Source organism: Tachyglossus aculeatus, chromosome 4 (assembly GCF_015852505.1).
Source record: "Tachyglossus aculeatus isolate mTacAcu1 chromosome 4, mTacAcu1.pri, whole genome shotgun sequence".
NCBI lineage: Eukaryota > Metazoa > Chordata > Mammalia > Monotremata > Tachyglossidae > Tachyglossus > Tachyglossus aculeatus.
Window position 1 is genome coordinate 6,197,937 of NC_052069.1, and position 19,019 is coordinate 6,216,955.

General features: G+C 44.5%; 1 protein-coding gene across 2 annotated transcripts in view; it reads left to right on the plus strand.

The window, feature by feature from the left end:
• Positions 1–19,019, plus strand: part of AFAP1 (actin filament associated protein 1) — a 222,025-nt gene that overhangs the window by 129,092 nt on the left and 73,914 nt on the right. For both annotated transcript variants that reach the window (XM_038745078.1, XM_038745079.1), the window contains exon 5: positions 15,683–15,894. In XM_038745078.1, coding sequence (XP_038601006.1) covers positions 15,683–15,894 — 212 coding nt within the window. The remainder of the gene's footprint in view (positions 1–15,682; positions 15,895–19,019) is intronic.

Sequence of the window (19,019 nt, forward strand, 5' to 3'; positions counted from 1 at the left end):
GTGTCAAGTCGTCAGAATAAATAGAAATAAAGAGCACAGGAGCCTCTGAAAATCATCTCTGACCTGGGCTGGGCCAAGGCTGAGGGTCCTAGGTTTATTCTAGATTCTAATAATTCTAGATTCTAATAATATTCTAGAGGTGGGCCATGGGGGAATTCCAGGCTAAAGGGTGGACGAGGGAAAGTGGTCTGCGGTGACCGGGGCCCAGTGAGGAAGCTGGCACTAGTGGAGCGAGCGTTCCAGCCGGGCAGAGGAGGAGATCAGTGAAGTGTAATAATCATCATAATCATGGTATTTGTTAAGCGCTTACTGTATGCCAGGCACTGTACTAAGTGCTGGGATGCATCCAAGCAAATGGGGTTGGACACGGTCCCAGTCCCTTGTGGGGCTCACAGTCTCCATCCCCATTTGACAGATGAGGGAACTGAGGCCCACAGAAGTGAAGGGACTTGCCAAAGGTCATGCAGCAGACAAGTGGTGGAGCCGGGATTAGAACCCATGACCTCTGACTCCCAGGCTGGGTTCTTTCAGCTACGCCGTGCTGCTTAAGAGCGAGGGAGCTGATTGAGGGCTTTAAAGCCAATGGTGAAGAATTTCTGTTGGAGTAAAGACCTATTTACTATGGGAGAAGCAGCGTGGCTCAGTGGAAAGAGCACGGGTTTTGGAGGCAGAGGTCATGGGTTCAAATCCCGGCTCTGCCAACTGTCAGCTGGGTGACTTTGGGCAAGTCACTTCACTTCTCTGGGCCTCAGTTATCTCATCTGTAAAATGGGGATTAAGACTGTGAGCCCCCCGTGGGACAACCTGATCACCTTGTAACCTCCCCAGTGCTTAGAACAGTGCTTTGCACATAGTAAGCGCTTAATAAATGCTATTATTATTATTATTATTATTATTATTATTATTATTATTATTATTATTATTATTATTCTCTGGGCCTCAGTTCCCTCATCTGGAAAATGGGGATTAAGACTGTGAGCCCCAAGTGGGACAACCTGATCACCTTGTAACCTCCCCAGTGCTTAGAACAGTGCTTTGCACATAGTAAGCTCTCAATAAATGCTATTATTATTATTATTATTATTATTATTATTATTATTATTATTATTTATTCATTTGTTTCTGTTCCCTGCCCAAAGTGAGCTTACAGTCTAGAAAGGGAGACCAACATTAGCCAATTTATAATGTCTAATTACTGGGAGACATTTATAGAGACAGCATGTATTTGATAGAGCAGAGGCCTGGGAATGAAAAGGACATGGATTCTAATCCCGGCTTTGCCTCTAGTCTGCCTTGTGACATAGGGCAAGTCACTTCACTTCTCCAGGCCTCAGTTACCTCATGTGGAAAATGGGGTTTAAGACTGTGAACCCCGTGTGGGACAGGGATGGTACCCAACAGATTTGCCTGTATCCCCCCCAGCGATTAGTACAGTGCCTGGAACATAGTAAGCACTTAGCAAATGCCACAGTTACTATTATTAATATTATTATTGTTGTTATTAGAAGATGAAGACTTGGAAGGTAACCAACAGGCTTGGGAATCAAGACACCTTCCTTTGAATTCCTTTTACATGTTTGGTTTTGTTGTCTGTCTCCTCCTTCTAGACCCATTGTTGGGTAGGGACTGTCTCTATATGTTCTCGACTTGTACTTCCCAAGTGCTTAGTACAGTGCTTTGCCCACAGTAAGCGCTCAATAAATGCGATTGAGTGAATGAATGAATGAATTCCATCCATCTTCTCTCCTGCTGTGGGATTTGGGCAAGCCACTTGACCTCTCTGGGCCTCTGCCGCCTAATCTCTAAAATGGGGATGAGGTCCATCGTGAGCCTCGTGTGGGACGGAGATAGTGTCCGATCTGACAGTCATTCATTTATTCAGTTGTATTTATTGAACACTTGGGAGAGCACAACGATAAACAGAAACATTCCCTGCCCTAAATAAGCTTACAGTATAGATGGGGGAAAACAGGTATCAATAGAAATAAATAAATGACCGATATGGACGTAAGTGGTGTGGGGATGCGAGAGGGGAAGAGCAAAGGGAGAGAGTCAGGGCGAGGCAGAAGGGAGTGAAGAAGAGGAAAGGAGGGGCTTAGTTTGGGAAGGCCCCTTGGAGGAGATGGGCGTTCAATAAGGCTTTGAAAGTGGGGAGAGTCATTATCAGATTTGATTTGTCCTCATGGGAAACGGCCTCTGTCAAACCTGAATATCTTGTGTCTAACCACGCTCTTAGTACACTGTTTGACACCTAGTAACTACCACAATTACTATCCCAGTGACTCTTGCAGTAATTTCTGGGACTATAAATATTTGACGGAGCCAATTTTCACGTCTATTTTTGCAGTGACGGCGAATGATTTTTTTTCAATTCCCCGATGAGATCATTGGTACCATTTCCCAAAGCCTTATTTGGTATGACAACCACAAACCCTATCCAACCCTGGGGGTTGTGCTTTATATCGATTCCCGGGAGCATAGAAAGAAAAGCTTGTGGAGAAAAGTGTTCATTCCTTGACTAGTAAATCAAAGAGATGGAATTGTTATTACAGCTCCACATTGTGAGCACTTCACATCAATCGGGGCAGAACCCTTGACTTAGTGAACAAAGAAGAATAGAGGGTTTTTATTTTTTATTTTTAAGCGATGAAAAAGTGATTGTATTAAGAAAATAGTCTTGGAAATGTTATCCTTTAGAGTGTAGAGAACTCTGTGTGGGCAGGGAATGTGTCTACCAACTCTGTTGTAATTTTCATTCATTCATTCATTCATTCATTCAATTGTATTTATTTGGACTCTTCCAAGAGTGTATTACAGTGCTCTGCACACAGTAAGCGCTCAGTAAATACCATCGATGGATTGATGTAAGACGATCAGGTTAAACACAGTCCCTGTCCCACGTGGGGCTCATGCTCTAAGTAGGAATCTAAGTAGAGAAGCAGCGTGGCTCAGTGGAAAGAGCCCGGGCTTGGCAGTCAGAGGTCATGGGTTCTAATCCCGACTCTGCCACTTATCGGCTGTGTGACTTTGGGTAATTCACTTCACTTCTTCGGGCCTCGGTTCCCTCATCTGTAAAATGGGAATTAAGACTGTGAGCCCCACGTGGGACAACCTGGTCACCTTGTATCCCCCCAGCACTTAGAGCAGTGCTTTGCACATAGTAAGCACTTAACAAATACCATTATTATTATTATTATTATTATTATTATTATTATTATTATTATTATTATTAGGAAGGAGGAGGACTTAATCTCCAAGTCCTCCCAACATTCTGCAAACCTGTTTGGTATGCAACCAGTTCCCTCCTGAAACGACAAGCAATTAGTGGTATTTATTTGTTTTAACAATTTTGACACCTGTCTACATGTTTTGTTTTGTTGTCTGTCTCTCCCTTCTACACTGTGAGCCCGTTGTTGGGTAGGTACCGTCTCTATATGTTGCCAACTTGTACTTCCCAAGTGCTTAGTACAGTGCTCTGCACACAGTAAGCGCTCAATAAATACAATTGAATGAATGAATGAATGAATGAATTGGGCGCTTTCTGGTTACAGAGCACCTTGCTAAGTGCTTGGGAAAGTACAATGCAATACCCAATCACCTTGCCTCTATCTTCCTTATCTCTCTTATTAAAATCCAGCCCGCACACTTGACTCCTCTAATGCCAACTTACTCACTGGGCCTCCAGCTCGTCTATCTCACTGCCACCCCCTTGCCCATGTCCTGCCTCTGGCCTGGAGTGCCCTCCCTCCGTATCCGACTGACAGTTACCCTTCCCCCCCGTTCAAAGCCGTGCACTTGGAGTTCATTCATTCATTCAATCATATTTATTGAGCGCTTACTGTGTGCAGAGCACTGTACTAAGCGCTTGGGAAGTCCAAGTTGGCAACATATAGAGACGGTCCCTACCCAACAGCGGGCTCACAGTCTAGAAGCGAGCTCACAGTCTAGAAGTTGCTCCCTTTATTCACCCTTTCCTTAGCCCCACGGCACTTGTGGACCTATTATTATAATTATGTGCCATCGAGTCATTTCTGATTCCTAGTGATATGTACTTGTGTACATATCTGTTATTTATTAATTTATCTTAACGTCCATCTCCCCCTCTAGCCTGAAAGCTCATTGTGAGTGGGGAGCGTGTGTACCAATTCTGGTATACCATACTCTCCCAAGGGCTTAGTACAGTGCTCACTCAATGAATACAATTGATTCATTGACCGATTGATACAACAGAGTTGGAGGATCTGATCAATGCCCATAATGAGCTTACAGTTGTCAGGACCCAAGAAAAGATTACATTCATTCGATCGTATTTATTGAGCGCTTACTATGTGCAGAGCACCATACTATTACATTGCTTGGCACATAGTAAGCACTTAACAAATACCATCATTATTATTATTAACTTGCAATAATGGTATGTATTCAAAGCTTAAATCACTTTTATTGAGCACTTACTGTATGCAAAGCACTGTACTAAGCGCTTGGGAGGTACAGTATAACAGAGTTGGTAGACATGTTCTCCCTCCCACAATGAGCTTATAGTCTAGGGGGGGAGATGGATATTGCTAGAAATAAGCACTGTGATAATCGCTGGGTAACAAGCTGATCAGGTTGAACTTGGGCCAGTGCTTAGTACAGTGCTCCAGTGCTTAGTTCAGTGCTTGGCACTTAGCGCTTAACCAATAGTATCATTATTATTATCACTGTAAGTCATTTCACTTCTCAGTGCCTCAGTTACATCATATGTAAAATGTGAATTGAGACTGTGAGCCCATGTGGGACATGGGCTATGTCTAACCCAATTTACTGGTATCCATCCCAGCGCTTAGTACAGTGCCTGGCACATAGTAAGCACTTAGCCCGCTGTTGGGTAGGGACCGTCTCTATATGTTGCCAACTTGCACTTCCCAAGCGCTTAGTACAGTGCTCAATAAATACGATTGAATGAATAAATGAATGAATCAGGTTGGACCCAATCACTGTCCCTCGCAGGGATTGCAGGCTAAGAGAAAGAGAAAACAGGTATTTCATCCTCATGTTATTTCAGTCAGTCAGTCGTACTTATTGAGCACTTAGCGTGTGCAGAGAGCACTGTACTAACTTCTGGGAGAGAACATTATAACAGTATAACAGCCACATTTCCTGCCCACAAGAAGCTTAAAGTCTAGAGGGGGAGACAGACATTAAAGAAATACATAAATGACAGATCTAGGCCAAAGTGGTGTGAGGCTGGGAGGGGGAGATGAATAAAGGGAGCGAGTCGGGCGATGCAGAAGGGAGTGGGAGAAGAGGAAAGGAGGGCTTAGGGAAGGCTTCCTGGAGGAGTTTGGCCTTCAAGTAAGGCTTTGAAGATGGGGAGAGTCATTGTCGGTGGGATGTGAGGAGGGAGGGCTTTCCAGGCTAGAGGCAGGACGTGGGCCATGGGTCGTCGTCAGCGAGATGGTGAGAACGAGGCCCAATGAAAAGATTGGCATTAGAGGAGTCGAGTGTGCCGGCTGGGTTGGAAGAGGAGAGCGCTTCTAGACTGTGAGCCCACTGTTGGGTAGGGACCGCCTCTATATGTTGCCAACTTGTACTTCCCAAGCGCTTAGTACACTGCTCTGCACACAGTGAGCGCTCAATAAATACGATTGATTGATTGAGAGCAGCGAGGTGAGGTCAGAGGGGGCGAGGGGATGGAGGGCTTTAAAGCCGATGGTGAGGAGTTTTTGTTGGATGTGGAGGGGATGGGCAACCCCTGGAGGTTCTCGAGGAGTGGCCTGAACATTTTTGTAGAAAAATGTTACTTTTCCGAGGTATAGAAAAGTTAGCAATAGAGTAGGTGTGTAGTAAACATGTAATAAATACAACAATTGTTATTCTCGCTGCTTTATTATTCATTCATTCATTCATTCATTCATTCAATCGTATTTATTAAGCGCTTACTGTGATCAGAGAAGCAGCGTGGCTCAGTGGAAAGAGCACAGACTTTGGAGTCAGAGGTCACGGGTTTGTATCCTGTATCTGCCACCTATCAGCTGTATGACTCTGGGCAAGTCACTTAACTTCTCTGGGCCTCAGTTACCTCATCTGTAAAATGGGGATGAAGACTGTGAGCCCCATGGGGGACAACCTGATCACCTTGTATACCCCCAGCACTTAGAACAGTGCCTTGCACATAGTAAGCGCTTAATAAATGACATCATTATTATTATTATTATTATTATTATTATTATTATTATACAAAGATCAAGAAGAGCAACTTTGGGCTGAGCAGCTATAGAAAGATATAGGGTTCTATTTCACCTCCCCGTCCACAGAAAAGGCCCCCTCTCAGATCACTAATGATCTTCTTCTGGCCAAAACCAAAGGCCTCTACTCCATCCTCCATCCTCCTCAACCTCTCAGCCATCTTTGACACTACAGACCACCTCATTCCCCTGGAAACACTATCCAACCTCGGCTTCATTGACTCTGTCCTCTCCCGGTTCTCCTCCTATCTCTCTGGCCGATCAGTCTTAGTCTCCTTGGTGGGCTCCTCCTCTGCCTCCAGCGTGGCTCAGTGGAAAAAGCATGGGCATTGGAGTCAGAGGTCATGGGTTCAAATCCCTCTCTGTGCCTCAGTTACCTCATCTGTAAAATGAGGATTGAAACTGTGACACTCCCCCCCCCCCCCCCCCCCCCCCCCCCGGTGGGACAACCTGATCACCTTGTAACCTCCTCAGCGCTTAGAACAGTGCTTTGCACATAGTAAGCGCTTAGCAAATACCATCATTATTATTGGAAAGAGCCCGGTCTTTGCAGTCAGAGGTCATGGGTTCGAATCCCGGCTCTGCCACTTGTCAGCTGTGTGACTTTGGGCAAGTCACTTAACTTCTCTGCGCCTCAGTTACCTCATCTGTAAAATGGGGATTAAGACTGTAAGCCCCCTGTGGGACAACCTGATTACCTTGTATCCTCCCCAGCACTTAGAACAGTGCTTTGCACATAGTAAGCGCTTAACAAATATTATTATTATTATTATTATCATTATTATTATTATTATTATTATTATTATTATTATTATTATTATTATTATTATTAGGGGTTCCTCAAGGTTCAGTTCTGGGTCCCCTCCTATTTTTCATCTACACCCACTCCCTTGGAGAACTCATTCGCTCCCATGGCTTCAACGACCACCTCTATGCAGACGATTCCCAAATCTCCATCTCCAGCCCTGATCTCTCCCCCTCTGCGCAGTCCCGCATTTCCTCCTGCCTTCAAGACATCGCTATCTGGATGTCCTCCCGTCACCTCAAATATAACATGTCCAAAAGAGAACTCCTTATGTTGCCGCGCAAACCCTGTCCTCCCCATGACTTTCTCATCACTGTAGACAGCACCACTATATGTATCTGTAATGTATTTATTCATTTTTTTGTGCATACTAATGCCTGTACCCCCTCTAGATTGTGATCTCACTGTGGGCCGGAAACGTGCCTGTTTTTTATTGTGCTCTCCCAAGCACTTACCACAGGGCTTTGCACACAGTAAGTGCTCAGTAAATACGACTGAGTGAATGAATGAATCCTCCCTGTCTCCCAAGTCCATAACCTTGGCATTCTCCTCGACTCAGCTGTCTCATTCAACCCACAGATTAAATCTGTCCCCAGATCCCGTCGGTTCTACCTCCACGGCATCTCAAGGATCTGCCTTTTCTCCGCCCTCCAAATACTATTATGCCGATCCAAGCACACATCATCATGAGAAGAGAAGCAGCGTGGCTCAGTGGAAAGAGCTCGGGCTTTGGAGTCAGAGGTCATGGGTTCAAATCCCGGCTCCGCCACTTGTCAGCTGTGTGACTTTGGGGAAGTCACTTCACTTCTCTGGGCCTCAGTTCCCTCATCTGGAAAATGGGGATTAAGTCTGTGAGCCCCATGTGGGACAACTTGATTACCTTGTATCTATCCCAGCGCTTAGAACAGTGCATTGCACATAGTAAGCGCTTAATAAATGCTATCATCATCATCATCATCATCATGAGAAGTAGTATGGCGTAGTGTAGTATGGTGTAGTGCCTAGAGCCCGGGCCTGAGAGTCAAAAGGTCATGGGTACTAATCCCAGTTCCGCCACTTGTCTGCTGGGTGACCTTGGACATGTCACTTCACTTCTCTGGGCCTCAGTGACCTCATCTGTAAAATGGAGAACGGGACAGTGAGCCTCCCCTGGGACTGGGACTGTGTCCAACCTGATTTGTAGTATCCACCCCGGTGTTTAGTAAAGGCCTGACATATAGTAATCACTTTATTATTATTATTATTATTATTATTATTATTATTATTATTATTGTTGTTGTTGTTGTTGTTGTTGTTGTTGTTGTTGTTGTTATTATTATTATTATCATTATTACCATTTCCTGCCTTGATTACTACATCATCTTCCTCACTGACCTCCCTGACGCCTGTCTCTCCTCATTGCATTCAACACTTCACCCTGTTTTCCGGATCATTTTTCTAAGAAGCAGTTCAGTCAATCTTTCGGTCAATCCGTTGTATTTATTGCTCATTCAATCGTATTTATTGAGAGCTTACTGTGTGCAGAGCGCTGTACCAAGAGCTTGGGAAGTACAGTTCAGCAACAGATAGAGACAGTCCCTACCCAACAACGGGCTCACAGAGTAGACAGGGGGACAGAAAAGAAAACAAGTAGGTAGACATCAATAGCATCAAAATAGATAAATAGAATTATAGTTATATGCACATCATTAATAAAATAAATAAAATAATAAATATGTACAAATATGCTCCAGTCCTGTGGGGTGGGAAGGGGGAGGGAGTCGGGGTGAAGGGGATGGGAGGAGGAGCAGAGGAAAAGGGGGGGGGTTTAGTCTGGGAAGGCCTCCTGGAGGAGGTGAACTCTCAGTAAGGCTTTGAAGGGGGGAAGAGAGCTAGTTTGGCAGGTGTGGAGGCCTTCCCAGACTGAGCCCCCTCCTTCTTCTTCCCCTCCCCATCCCTCCCACCTTACCCCCTTCCCTTCCCCACAGCACCTGTATATATGTTTGTACGTATTTATTACTCCATTTATTTATTTTATTTGTACATCTTTATTCTATTTATTGTATTTTGTTAGCGTGTTTTGTTTTGTTGTCTGTCTCCCCCTTCTAGACTGTGAGCCCGCTGTTGGGTAGGGACCGTCTCTATATGTTGCCAACTCGTACTTCCCAAGCACGTAGTACAGTGCTCTGCACACAGTAAGCGCTCAATAAATACGATTGAAGGAATGAATGAATGAAGGGTGAGGAGGGAGGGCACTGCAGGCCAGAGGCAGGGGTCGATGGCAGGATAGGAGAGAAGGAGGCCCAGTGAGAAGATTAGCGGTGGCAGAGGAGCGGAGGGTGTCAACTGGGATGGAGAAGGGTTGGGAGGGAGGAGGGGGCAAGGGGATGGACAGCTTTGAAGCCAATTGAGCGTCTCTGTGTGCAGAGCACTGTACTAAGTGCTCGGGAGAGTATATATATATATATATATATATATATATATATATATATATATATATATATATATATATATATATATATGTGTGTGTGTGTGTGTGTGTGTGTGTGTGTGTGTGTGTGTGTGTGTGTGTGTGTGTATACACTTATCACATGTGATATACTTATATATATAAGCATATATATATATAAAATCACTTATATAAGTATGTATGATATATACATATATAAGCACTTATATATATATACACATATATACATATACATATATATACATATACATATATAAGATCACTTATATAAGTACATATAACATATATACATATATAAGCACTTTATATATATATATAGATAGATAGATAGATAGATATAGATAGATATAGATATAGATATACAGATATATAGATATATAAGTATATTTGAGTATATGAGTGCTTATATATATCACTCATATACACTTATATAAGTATATATATATATAAGCACTCGTATATACTTATATGTATACGTATCTATATAATATATATATATATACTTATATAAGTGTATATAAGTGCTTATATATGCATATATTATATATACTTATAAAAGTGATATATATAGATATATAGATATCACACACACACATATATGTGTGTGTGTGTGTGTGTATATATATTTATATATATATATATATGATGGCATTTATTAAGCGCTTACTATGTGCAAAGCACTGTTCTAAGCACAGGGGAGGATACAAGGTGATCGGGTTGTCCCACGTGAGGTTCACAGTCTTAATCCCCATTTTTCAGATGAGGTAAGTGAGGCCCAGAGAAGTGAAGCGACTTGCCCAAAGTCACACAGCTGACAAGTGGCGGAGCCGGGATTTGAACCCATGACCTCTGACTCCAAAGCCCGGGCTCTTTCCACCGAGCCACACACGTTGCCAACGATCCTGTAAAGGAAATCACAGTAAGACTGCAATGTTACTTCGGCGGCTACTGCTTTCCCAGCGTACAAAATGTCACTTTTCTCTAAATTAAATAATCTCTGAAGATTTTTTGAGAAATAGAAGTCAAGATATCGAAGTAGTTAGCTAGTCCAGCAGATGATCTGACCCAATGAGTCAGGCTGCAGGAATCCAGCGTGGTTTGAGATCAGGTTGAGATCAGATACTGCTTTACTGCTGTAGATAAATGGACAAGCTAATCACCATAGCCAGAGTCCTCCCCCAGTTTTCCCTATTTAGCAATTGTTTAATACATTGGCATTTCCTCTCTCAAAAATGAAACTGTGTTTAGTCAAAATAAGACCCAGGGAAGAATCTCAGCCCTGATGTCTGGTTGTTGTTTTGGGTCTTTTTTAAAAAAAAAAACTTGTGTAGGAGTTTCTCAGTCTGCTTTCATTGGCAGAGGTTGAAGAGGAATCACTTTGATTAATTATAGAGTTTTAATCTTGTCAAATTCACTCCTGGGGGTTTTGGTACTTGGATGTGTTGTAAGTGCAGTCAGAGGAGTTCAATAAACATAAAATCTTCAAGAGCCGGTGTGACCTCTGATGTTTACTTCACTGGGGGCTCTAGGATTTATTATTCATTTCTTTTGTGGCTGTATTGACCAGGTTGTTCTAATCAGTGAAGAATTGGGGGGAATTTTCCAAGCTAATGTCCAAGGGTTCCTCACAGGGCAAGTTGGAGAACTGCGAAGAGGCATAGGGAACTGCTAACTACTTGCTTTAGAGAAGCAGCATGGCCTAGTGGAAGGAGCCCGGGCCCGGGGGTCAGAGGACCTGGGTTCGAATCCCGGCTCAGCCACTTGTCTGCTGTGTGACCTTGGGTGAGTCACTTCATTTCTCTGTGGCTCAGTTCTTTCATCTGCCAACTGGGGTTCTCCCTCCTACGTAGACTGTGAGCTCCATTCGGGACCTGATTATCTGGTATCTACCTCAGCACTTAATACAGTGCTTGGCATATAGTAAGCGCTGAACAAATATTGAGATAATAATAATAATAATAATAATAATAATAATAATAATAATAATAATAATGTTGGTATTTGTTAAGCGCTTACTATGTGCAAAGCACCGTTCTAAGTGCTGGGGAGGTTACAAGGTGATCAGGCTGTCCCCCGGGGGGCTCACAGTTTTAATCCCCATTTTACAGGTGGGGTAACTGAGGCACAGAGAAGTTAAGTGACTTGCCCAGAGTCACACAGCTGAGAAGCAGCGTGGCTCAGTGGAAAGAGCATGGGCTTTGGAGTCAGAGGTCATGGGTTCAAATCCCAGCTCCGCCACTTGTCATCTGTGTGACTTTGGGCAAGTCACTTAACTTCTCTGGGCCTTGGTTACCTCATCGGAAAAAAATGGGGATTAAGACTGTGAGCCCTCTGTGGGACAACCTGATCACCTTGTAACCTCCCCAGCGCTTAGAACAGTGCTTTGCACATAGTAAGCGCTTAATAAATGTCATTCTTATTATTGTTGTTGTTGTTGTTGTTGTTGTTGTTGTTATCATTATTATAATGTCAGGAAGCAAAGAGGTCAGGAGACCTGAATTCTAATCCCGACTCTGGCATCTGCCTACTCTGTGACTCTGAACAAGTCAGTCAGTGGTATTTGTTGTGTGATTACTGTGTCAAGAGCACTGTACAAAGCTCTTGTCACTTGATTTATCAATCAATCAGTCATATTTACTGAGCACTTGCTGTATGCAGAGCACCGTGCAAAGCGCTTGCAGCACAGCTCAGTGGAAAGAGCCCGGGCTTGAGAGTCAGAGGTCATGGGTTCTAATCCTGTCTCCGCCACTTGTCAGCTGTGTAACTTTGGGCAAGTCACTTCACTTCTCTGTGCCTCAGTTCCCTCATCTGTAAAATGGGGATGAAGACTGTGAGCCCCACGTGGGACAACCTCATCACCTTGTATCCCCCCAGCGCTTAGAACAGTGCTTTGCACATAGTAAGCGCTTAATAAATGCCATTATTATTATTATTATTCTCTGTTCCTCAGTTACCTCATCTGTAAAATGAAGATTAAGACTGTGAGCCCCATGTGGGACAACCTGATTACCTTGTATCCCCCCCAGTGCTTAGAACAGTGCTTGGCACATAACAAGCACTTAACAAATGCCATTATTATTATTATTATTACTAAATAGCAGGCATGGTAGACACTTTCCACACCCACAGTGAGCTCTCTTATCTGGGCCTCAGTTTCCTCATCTGTAAAATGGTGGTTAAATAAATGCCTGTTCTCTCTCCCCCTTGGACTAGGAGTCCCTATAGTGGCCGTGTCCGATCCGATTATCTTGTAGCAACCCTAGAAGCTGCGTGGCCTAGTGGCAAGAGACTGGGCTTGGGAGTCAGAGGACATGGTTTCTAATCACAACTCTGCCACTTGTCTGCTGTGTGACCTTGGGCAAACCGGTTAACTTCTCTGGGCCTTCGTTACCTCATCTGTAAAATCGAGGTTAAGACTGTGAGCCCCATATTGGACAACCTGATCACCTTGTATCTAACCCAGCACTTAAAGTAATAATGATAATAATAATAACAGTAATAATGATAACGATAGTAATCACATTTATTAAGTGCTTACTATGTTCCAAGCACTGTTCTAAGCGCTGAGGTAGATAGAAGGTAATCAGGTTGTCCCATGGGGGGCTCCCAGTCTTCATCCCCATTTTGCAGATGAGGTAACTGAGACACAGAGAAGTGAAGTGACTTGCCCAAAGTCACACAGCTGGCAAGGGGCTGAGCTGGGATTTGAACCCATGACCTCTGACTCCAAAACCTGTGCTCTTTCCACTGAGCCACGCTGCTTCTCTGTACTGCGCAATGGCTTAGAACAGTGCGTGGCATGTAGTAAGCACTTAAATACCCGTCCTCCTCCTCCTCCCCCTCTCCCCCTCCCCTTCCTCCTCCTTCTCCCTCTTCTTCTTTCTTCTTTTCTTCTTCTTCTTCTCTTCCTCTCCTCCTCCTCCTTCTTCCCATTTCCTTCTCCTTTTCATTATTATTATCACAGTACCTGGCATATAGTAAGCACTTTTCCAGGGCCACAGTGATCAGTATCATTATAATGGTTCAATCAATCAATCAATCGTATTTATTGAGCGCTTACTGTGTGCAGAGCATAGAGATGTCTCAGGTCCATTCATTCATCCAGTTGTATTTATTGAGCACTCACTGTGTGCAGAGCACTGAACTAAGTGCTTGGGAAATTACAACACAGTAATAAACAGTGACATTCCATGTCCACAACAAGCTTACAGTCTTGGGGAGGGAGGGAAGACAGACATCAATACAAATAAATAAAATGAGAAATATGGACATAAGTAGTGTGGGGCTGGGAGGAGCGAAGACCAAAGGGAGCAAGTCAGGGCGTCGCAGAAGGGAGTGGAGGATGAGGAAAAGTGGGGCTTAGTCTGGGAAGGCCTCACAGCATTAATCCCCATTTTACAGTTGAGGTAACTGAGGCCCAGAGAAGTTAAGTGACTTGCCCAAAGTCACACAGCTGACAATTAGCAGAGCTGGAAACCCATGCCCTCTGACTCCAAAGTCCGTGCTCTTTCCACTGAGTCATGCTGCTTCTCATTGCCACGCTGCTTCTCATTGTAATAATAATGATAATAATAATAATAATAATAATAATAATAATGGCATTTATTAAGCGCTTACTATGTGCAAAGCACTGTTCTAAGCGCTGGGGAGGTTACAAGATGATCATGTTGTCCCACATGGGGTTCACAGTCTTCATCCCCATTTTCCAGATGAGGTAACTGAGGCCCAGAGAAGTTAAGTGACTTGCCCAAAGTCACACAGCTGACAATTGGCGGAGCCGGGATTTGAACCCATGACCTTTGACTCCAAAGCCCGCACTCTTTTCCACTGAGCCATGCTGCTTCTCCAGTTTATAGATTGTAAACCTGGTGTGGGCAAGGGATTGTCTTTATTGCTGAATTGTACTTCCCAAGCGCTTAGTACAGTGCTCTGCACACCGTAAGCGCTCAATGAATGATTGAATGAATGGTGAGGCAGCATCTTGGCCTGATGGATAGAGCCCAGGCGTGGGAGTCAGAAGGTCATGGGTTCTCATCCCAGCCCCGCCACTTGTCTGCTGTCTGACCTTGAGCAAGTCACTTCACTTCTCTGTACCTTAGTTCTTCATCTGTAAAATGGGAATTAAGACTGTGAGTTCTCTGTGGGACAGGGATTGTGTCCACCCTAATTATCTTTTCCCTACCCCAGCGTTTAGAACAGTGCCAGGCAAATAGTAAGTGCTTAACAAATACCATAATCAATTAATTAATTATCGCCTCCCAACCCCACAGTACTTATGTACATGACTGTCTATATCAATGTCCATCTCCCTCTCTAAACTGTGAGCTCGTTGCGGGCAGGGTTTGTGCGTGTTTATTCTTGTATTGTAATAATAATAACAACAATAATAATAATAATAATAATTATTATTATTATTATTATTATTATTATTTTGGTATTTGTTAAGCGCTTACTATGTGCCAAGCACTGTTCTAAGTGCTAGGGGAGATACAGGGTCATCAGGTTTCCACATGGGACTCACAGTCTTAATCCCCATTTTCCAGATGAGGGAACTGAGGCACAGAGAAGTGAAGTGACCCAAGTGAAGTTGCCCAAAGTCACCCACCTGACAAGCGGCAGAGCTGGGATTTGAACCCATGACTTCTGACTTCCAAGCCCGGGCTCTTTCCACTGAGCCACGCTGCTTCTCTAAATGCTCTCCTAAATGCTTAGTACATTCCTTCATTCATTGTCGTATTTATTGAGCGCTTACTGTGTGCAGAACACTTACTGTCGTGGGCAGTAAATGCGTCCGTTATGTTGTTATACTCGCCCAAGCGTTTAGTACAGTGCTCCACCCCCAGTAATAATAATAATAATAATAATAATAATAATAATAATAATGGCATTTATTAAGTGCTTACTGTATGCAAAGCACTGTTCTAAGCACCGGGGAGGTTACAAGGTGATCAGGTTGTCCCACGGGGGTGCTCACAGTCTTCATCCCCATTTTACAAATGAGGGAACTGAGGCCCAGAGAAGTGAAGTGACTTGCCCAAAGTCGCACGGCTGACAAGCGGCAGAGCCGGAATTTGAACCCATGACCCCTGACTCCAAAGCCTGGGCTCTTTCCACTGAGCCACACTGCTCCTCTTCAGCGCTCAATAAACCCAATGAACTGATTGATTCTAACCGAGTCGCTTTACGTTCTCTTCAAAGATTATGACTCGGATGCCATGAGCAGCTCTTACGAGTCGTACGACGAAGAAGAAGAAGACGGAAAGGGGAAGAAAATGCGGCACCAGTGGCCTTCCGAAGAAGCTTCCATGGACCTGGTGAAAGATGCCAAGATCTGCGCCTTCCTGTTGAGGAAGAAGCGATTTGGACAGTGGACCAAGCTACTCTGCGTGATTAAAGACACCAAACTCCTGGTAAGGCGAATTGGTCCTATCCAAAAATGTGCCAGGCCAAAGCCTGGTGGAGGAAAATTCTTGATAGGGCGTCAAAATCAATCATAATGATACTATTTGATGATAATAAAAGTAATCATTGTGGTTTTTGCTAAGCGACTGCTATTTTCCAAGCACCGTTCTAAATGCTGCATTGGATGCAAGATAATAATAATAATAATGGCATTTGTTAAGCACTTACTATGTGCAGAGCACTGTTCTAAGCGCTGGGGGGATACAAGGTGATCAAGTTGTCCCACGTGGGGCTCACAGTCTTAATCCCCATTTTACAGACGAGGTAACTGAGGCTCAGAGAAGTTAAGTGACTTGCCCAAGGTCACACAACAGACTTGTGGCGGAGTCGGAATTCGAACCCATGACCCCTGACTCCAAAGCCCGTGCTCTTTCCACTGAGCCACGCTGCTTCTCTAAGATAATCATCACAGTCTTAATCCCCATTTTCCAGATGAGAGAACTCAGGCCAAGAGAAGTAAAGTGACTTGCCCAAGGTCTCCCAGCAGGCAGGTGACAAAGTTGGGTGAGAACCCACGACCCTCTGACTCCCAAGGCCCGGGCCATAATAATAATAATAATAATAATAATAATAATAATAATAATAATAATAATAATAGCATTTCTTAAGCACTTACTACTACTAATAATAATAATAATGTTGGTATTTGTTAAGCGCTTACTATGTGCAAGGCACTGTTCTAAGCGCTGGAGTAGATACAAGGTAATCAGGTTGTCCCACGTGGGACTCACAGTCTTCATCCCCATTTTACAGATGAGGGAACTGAGGCCCAGAGAACTTAAGAGACTTGCCCAAAGTCGCCCAGCTGACAAGTGGCGGAGCCGGGATTTGAACCCATGACCTCTGACTCCAAAGCCCATGCTCTTTCCACTGAGCCACGCTGCTTCTTCTTTACTATGTGCAAAGCCCTGTTCTAAGCGCTGGGGAAGTTACCAGGTGATCAGGTTCTCCCACGAGGGGCTCACAGTCTTAATCCTCATTTTACAGATGAGGTAACTGAGACACAGAGAGCAGCGTGGCTCAGTGGAAAGAGCCCGGGCTTTGGAGTCAGAGGTCGTGGGTTCAAATGCCGGCTCTGCCACTCGTCAGCTGTGTAACTTTGGGCAAGTCACTTAACTTCTCTGGGCCTCAGTTCCCTCATCTGGGAAATGGGGGTGAAAACTGTGAGCCCCACGTGGGACAACCTGATTACCTTGAATCTACCCCAGCGCTTAGAACAGTGCTTTGCACATAGTAAGCGCTTAACAAATACCAACATTATTATTATTATTAAAGGTGACTTACCCAAAGTTACACTACTGACAATTGGCGGAGCCGGGATTTGAACCCATGACCTCCGACTCCAAAGCCCGGGCTCTTTCCACTGAGCCACGCTGCTTCCCTATCCACTAGGCCATGGTGCCTTGTCCTGTCAGGCTGGGCCTTTCTTAAGACTGGAGTTGTTTTGGATTACGTGGGGTTCTGGATGGCCTGCCGTGAAAGATCAAGGCTGTCCATCCCCTCGCCCCCTCCTACCTCCCCTCCCTTCTCTCCTTCTCCAGCCCAGCCCGCACCCTCCACTCCTCCGCCGCCGCTAATCTCCTCACCGTTAGGCCTCGTTCTCGCCTGTCCCACCATCGACCCCCGGCCCACGTCCTCCCCCTGGCCCGGAATGCCCTCCCTCCACACAGCCACCAAGCTAGCTCTCTTCCTCCCTTCAAGGCCCTGCTGAGAGCTCACCTCCTCCAGGAGGCCTTCCCACACTGAGCCCCTTCCTTCCTCTCCCCCTCGTCCCCCTCTCCATCCCCCCCATCTTACCTCCTTCCCTTCCCCACGGCACCTGTATATATGTGTATATGTTTGTACATATTTATTACTCTATTTATTTATTTATTTATTTATTTTATTTGTACATATCTATTCTATTTATTTTATTTTGTTAGTATGTTTGGTTTTGTTCTCTGTCTCCCCCTTTTAGACTGTGAGCCCACTGTTGGGTAGGGACTGTCTCTATATGTTGCCAATTTGTACTTCCCAAGCGCTTAGTACAGTGCTCTGCACATAGTAAGTGCTCAATAAATACGATTGATGATGATGATGATGATCAAGGCTCTGATAGGGCTAAGTGAATTTGGCGGGCACCAAGAGCCATAGGCTATTCCGTGGCGGGGATGGTCAGCCCTGGTAGACATCCTCAACACCGTTGACATCTCACAGGGTCGGGGAGAAACTCCAATCTTCCGTCTTCTCCTCGGTTCCAGTTAGACTCCCCTCCACCCTTCAAAGCCTTACTGAAGGCCCATCTCCTCAAAGTAGCCTTCCCTCCTTTCCACTTCTCCCGCTCCTTTCTGCGTCACCCTGACGTGCTCCCTTTAATCATCCCCCTTCTCAGCCCCACACCACTCCCCCTCTAATAATAATAATAATAATAATAATAATAATGTTGGTATTTGTTAAGCCCTTACTATGTGCCAAGCACTGTTCTAAGCGCTGGGGTAGATACAAGGTAATCAGGTTGTCCCACATGGGGCTCACAGTCTTCATCCCCATTTTATAGATGAGGGAACTGAGGCCCAGAGAAGTGAAGTGACTTGCCCAAAGTCACACAGCTGACAAGTGGCGGAGCTGGGATTTGAACCCACAACCTCTGACTCCAAAGCCCGGGCTCTTTCCACTGAGCCACGCTGCTTCCCCTAAGCTCATGGTGGGCAGGCAGTATGTCTGTTGATGATGATGATGATGATGATGATGATGATGATGATGATAATAATAATATTTGTTAAGTGCTTACTATGTGCAAAGCACTGTTGTAAGCACTGGGGGAGATACGGGATTTGAACCCACGACCTCTGACTCCAAAGCCTGTGCTCTTTCCACTGAGCCACGCTGCTTCCCCTAAGCTCATTGTGGGCAGGCAGTATGTCTGTTTATAATAATGATGATGATGATGATGATGATGATGATAATAATAATAATAATAATGGTAATAATAATAATAATAATAATAATTGCTAAGTGCTTACTATGTGCCAAGCACTGTTTTAAGAACTGGGGGAGATACAAGGTAATCAAGGTGCCCCACATGAGGCTCACA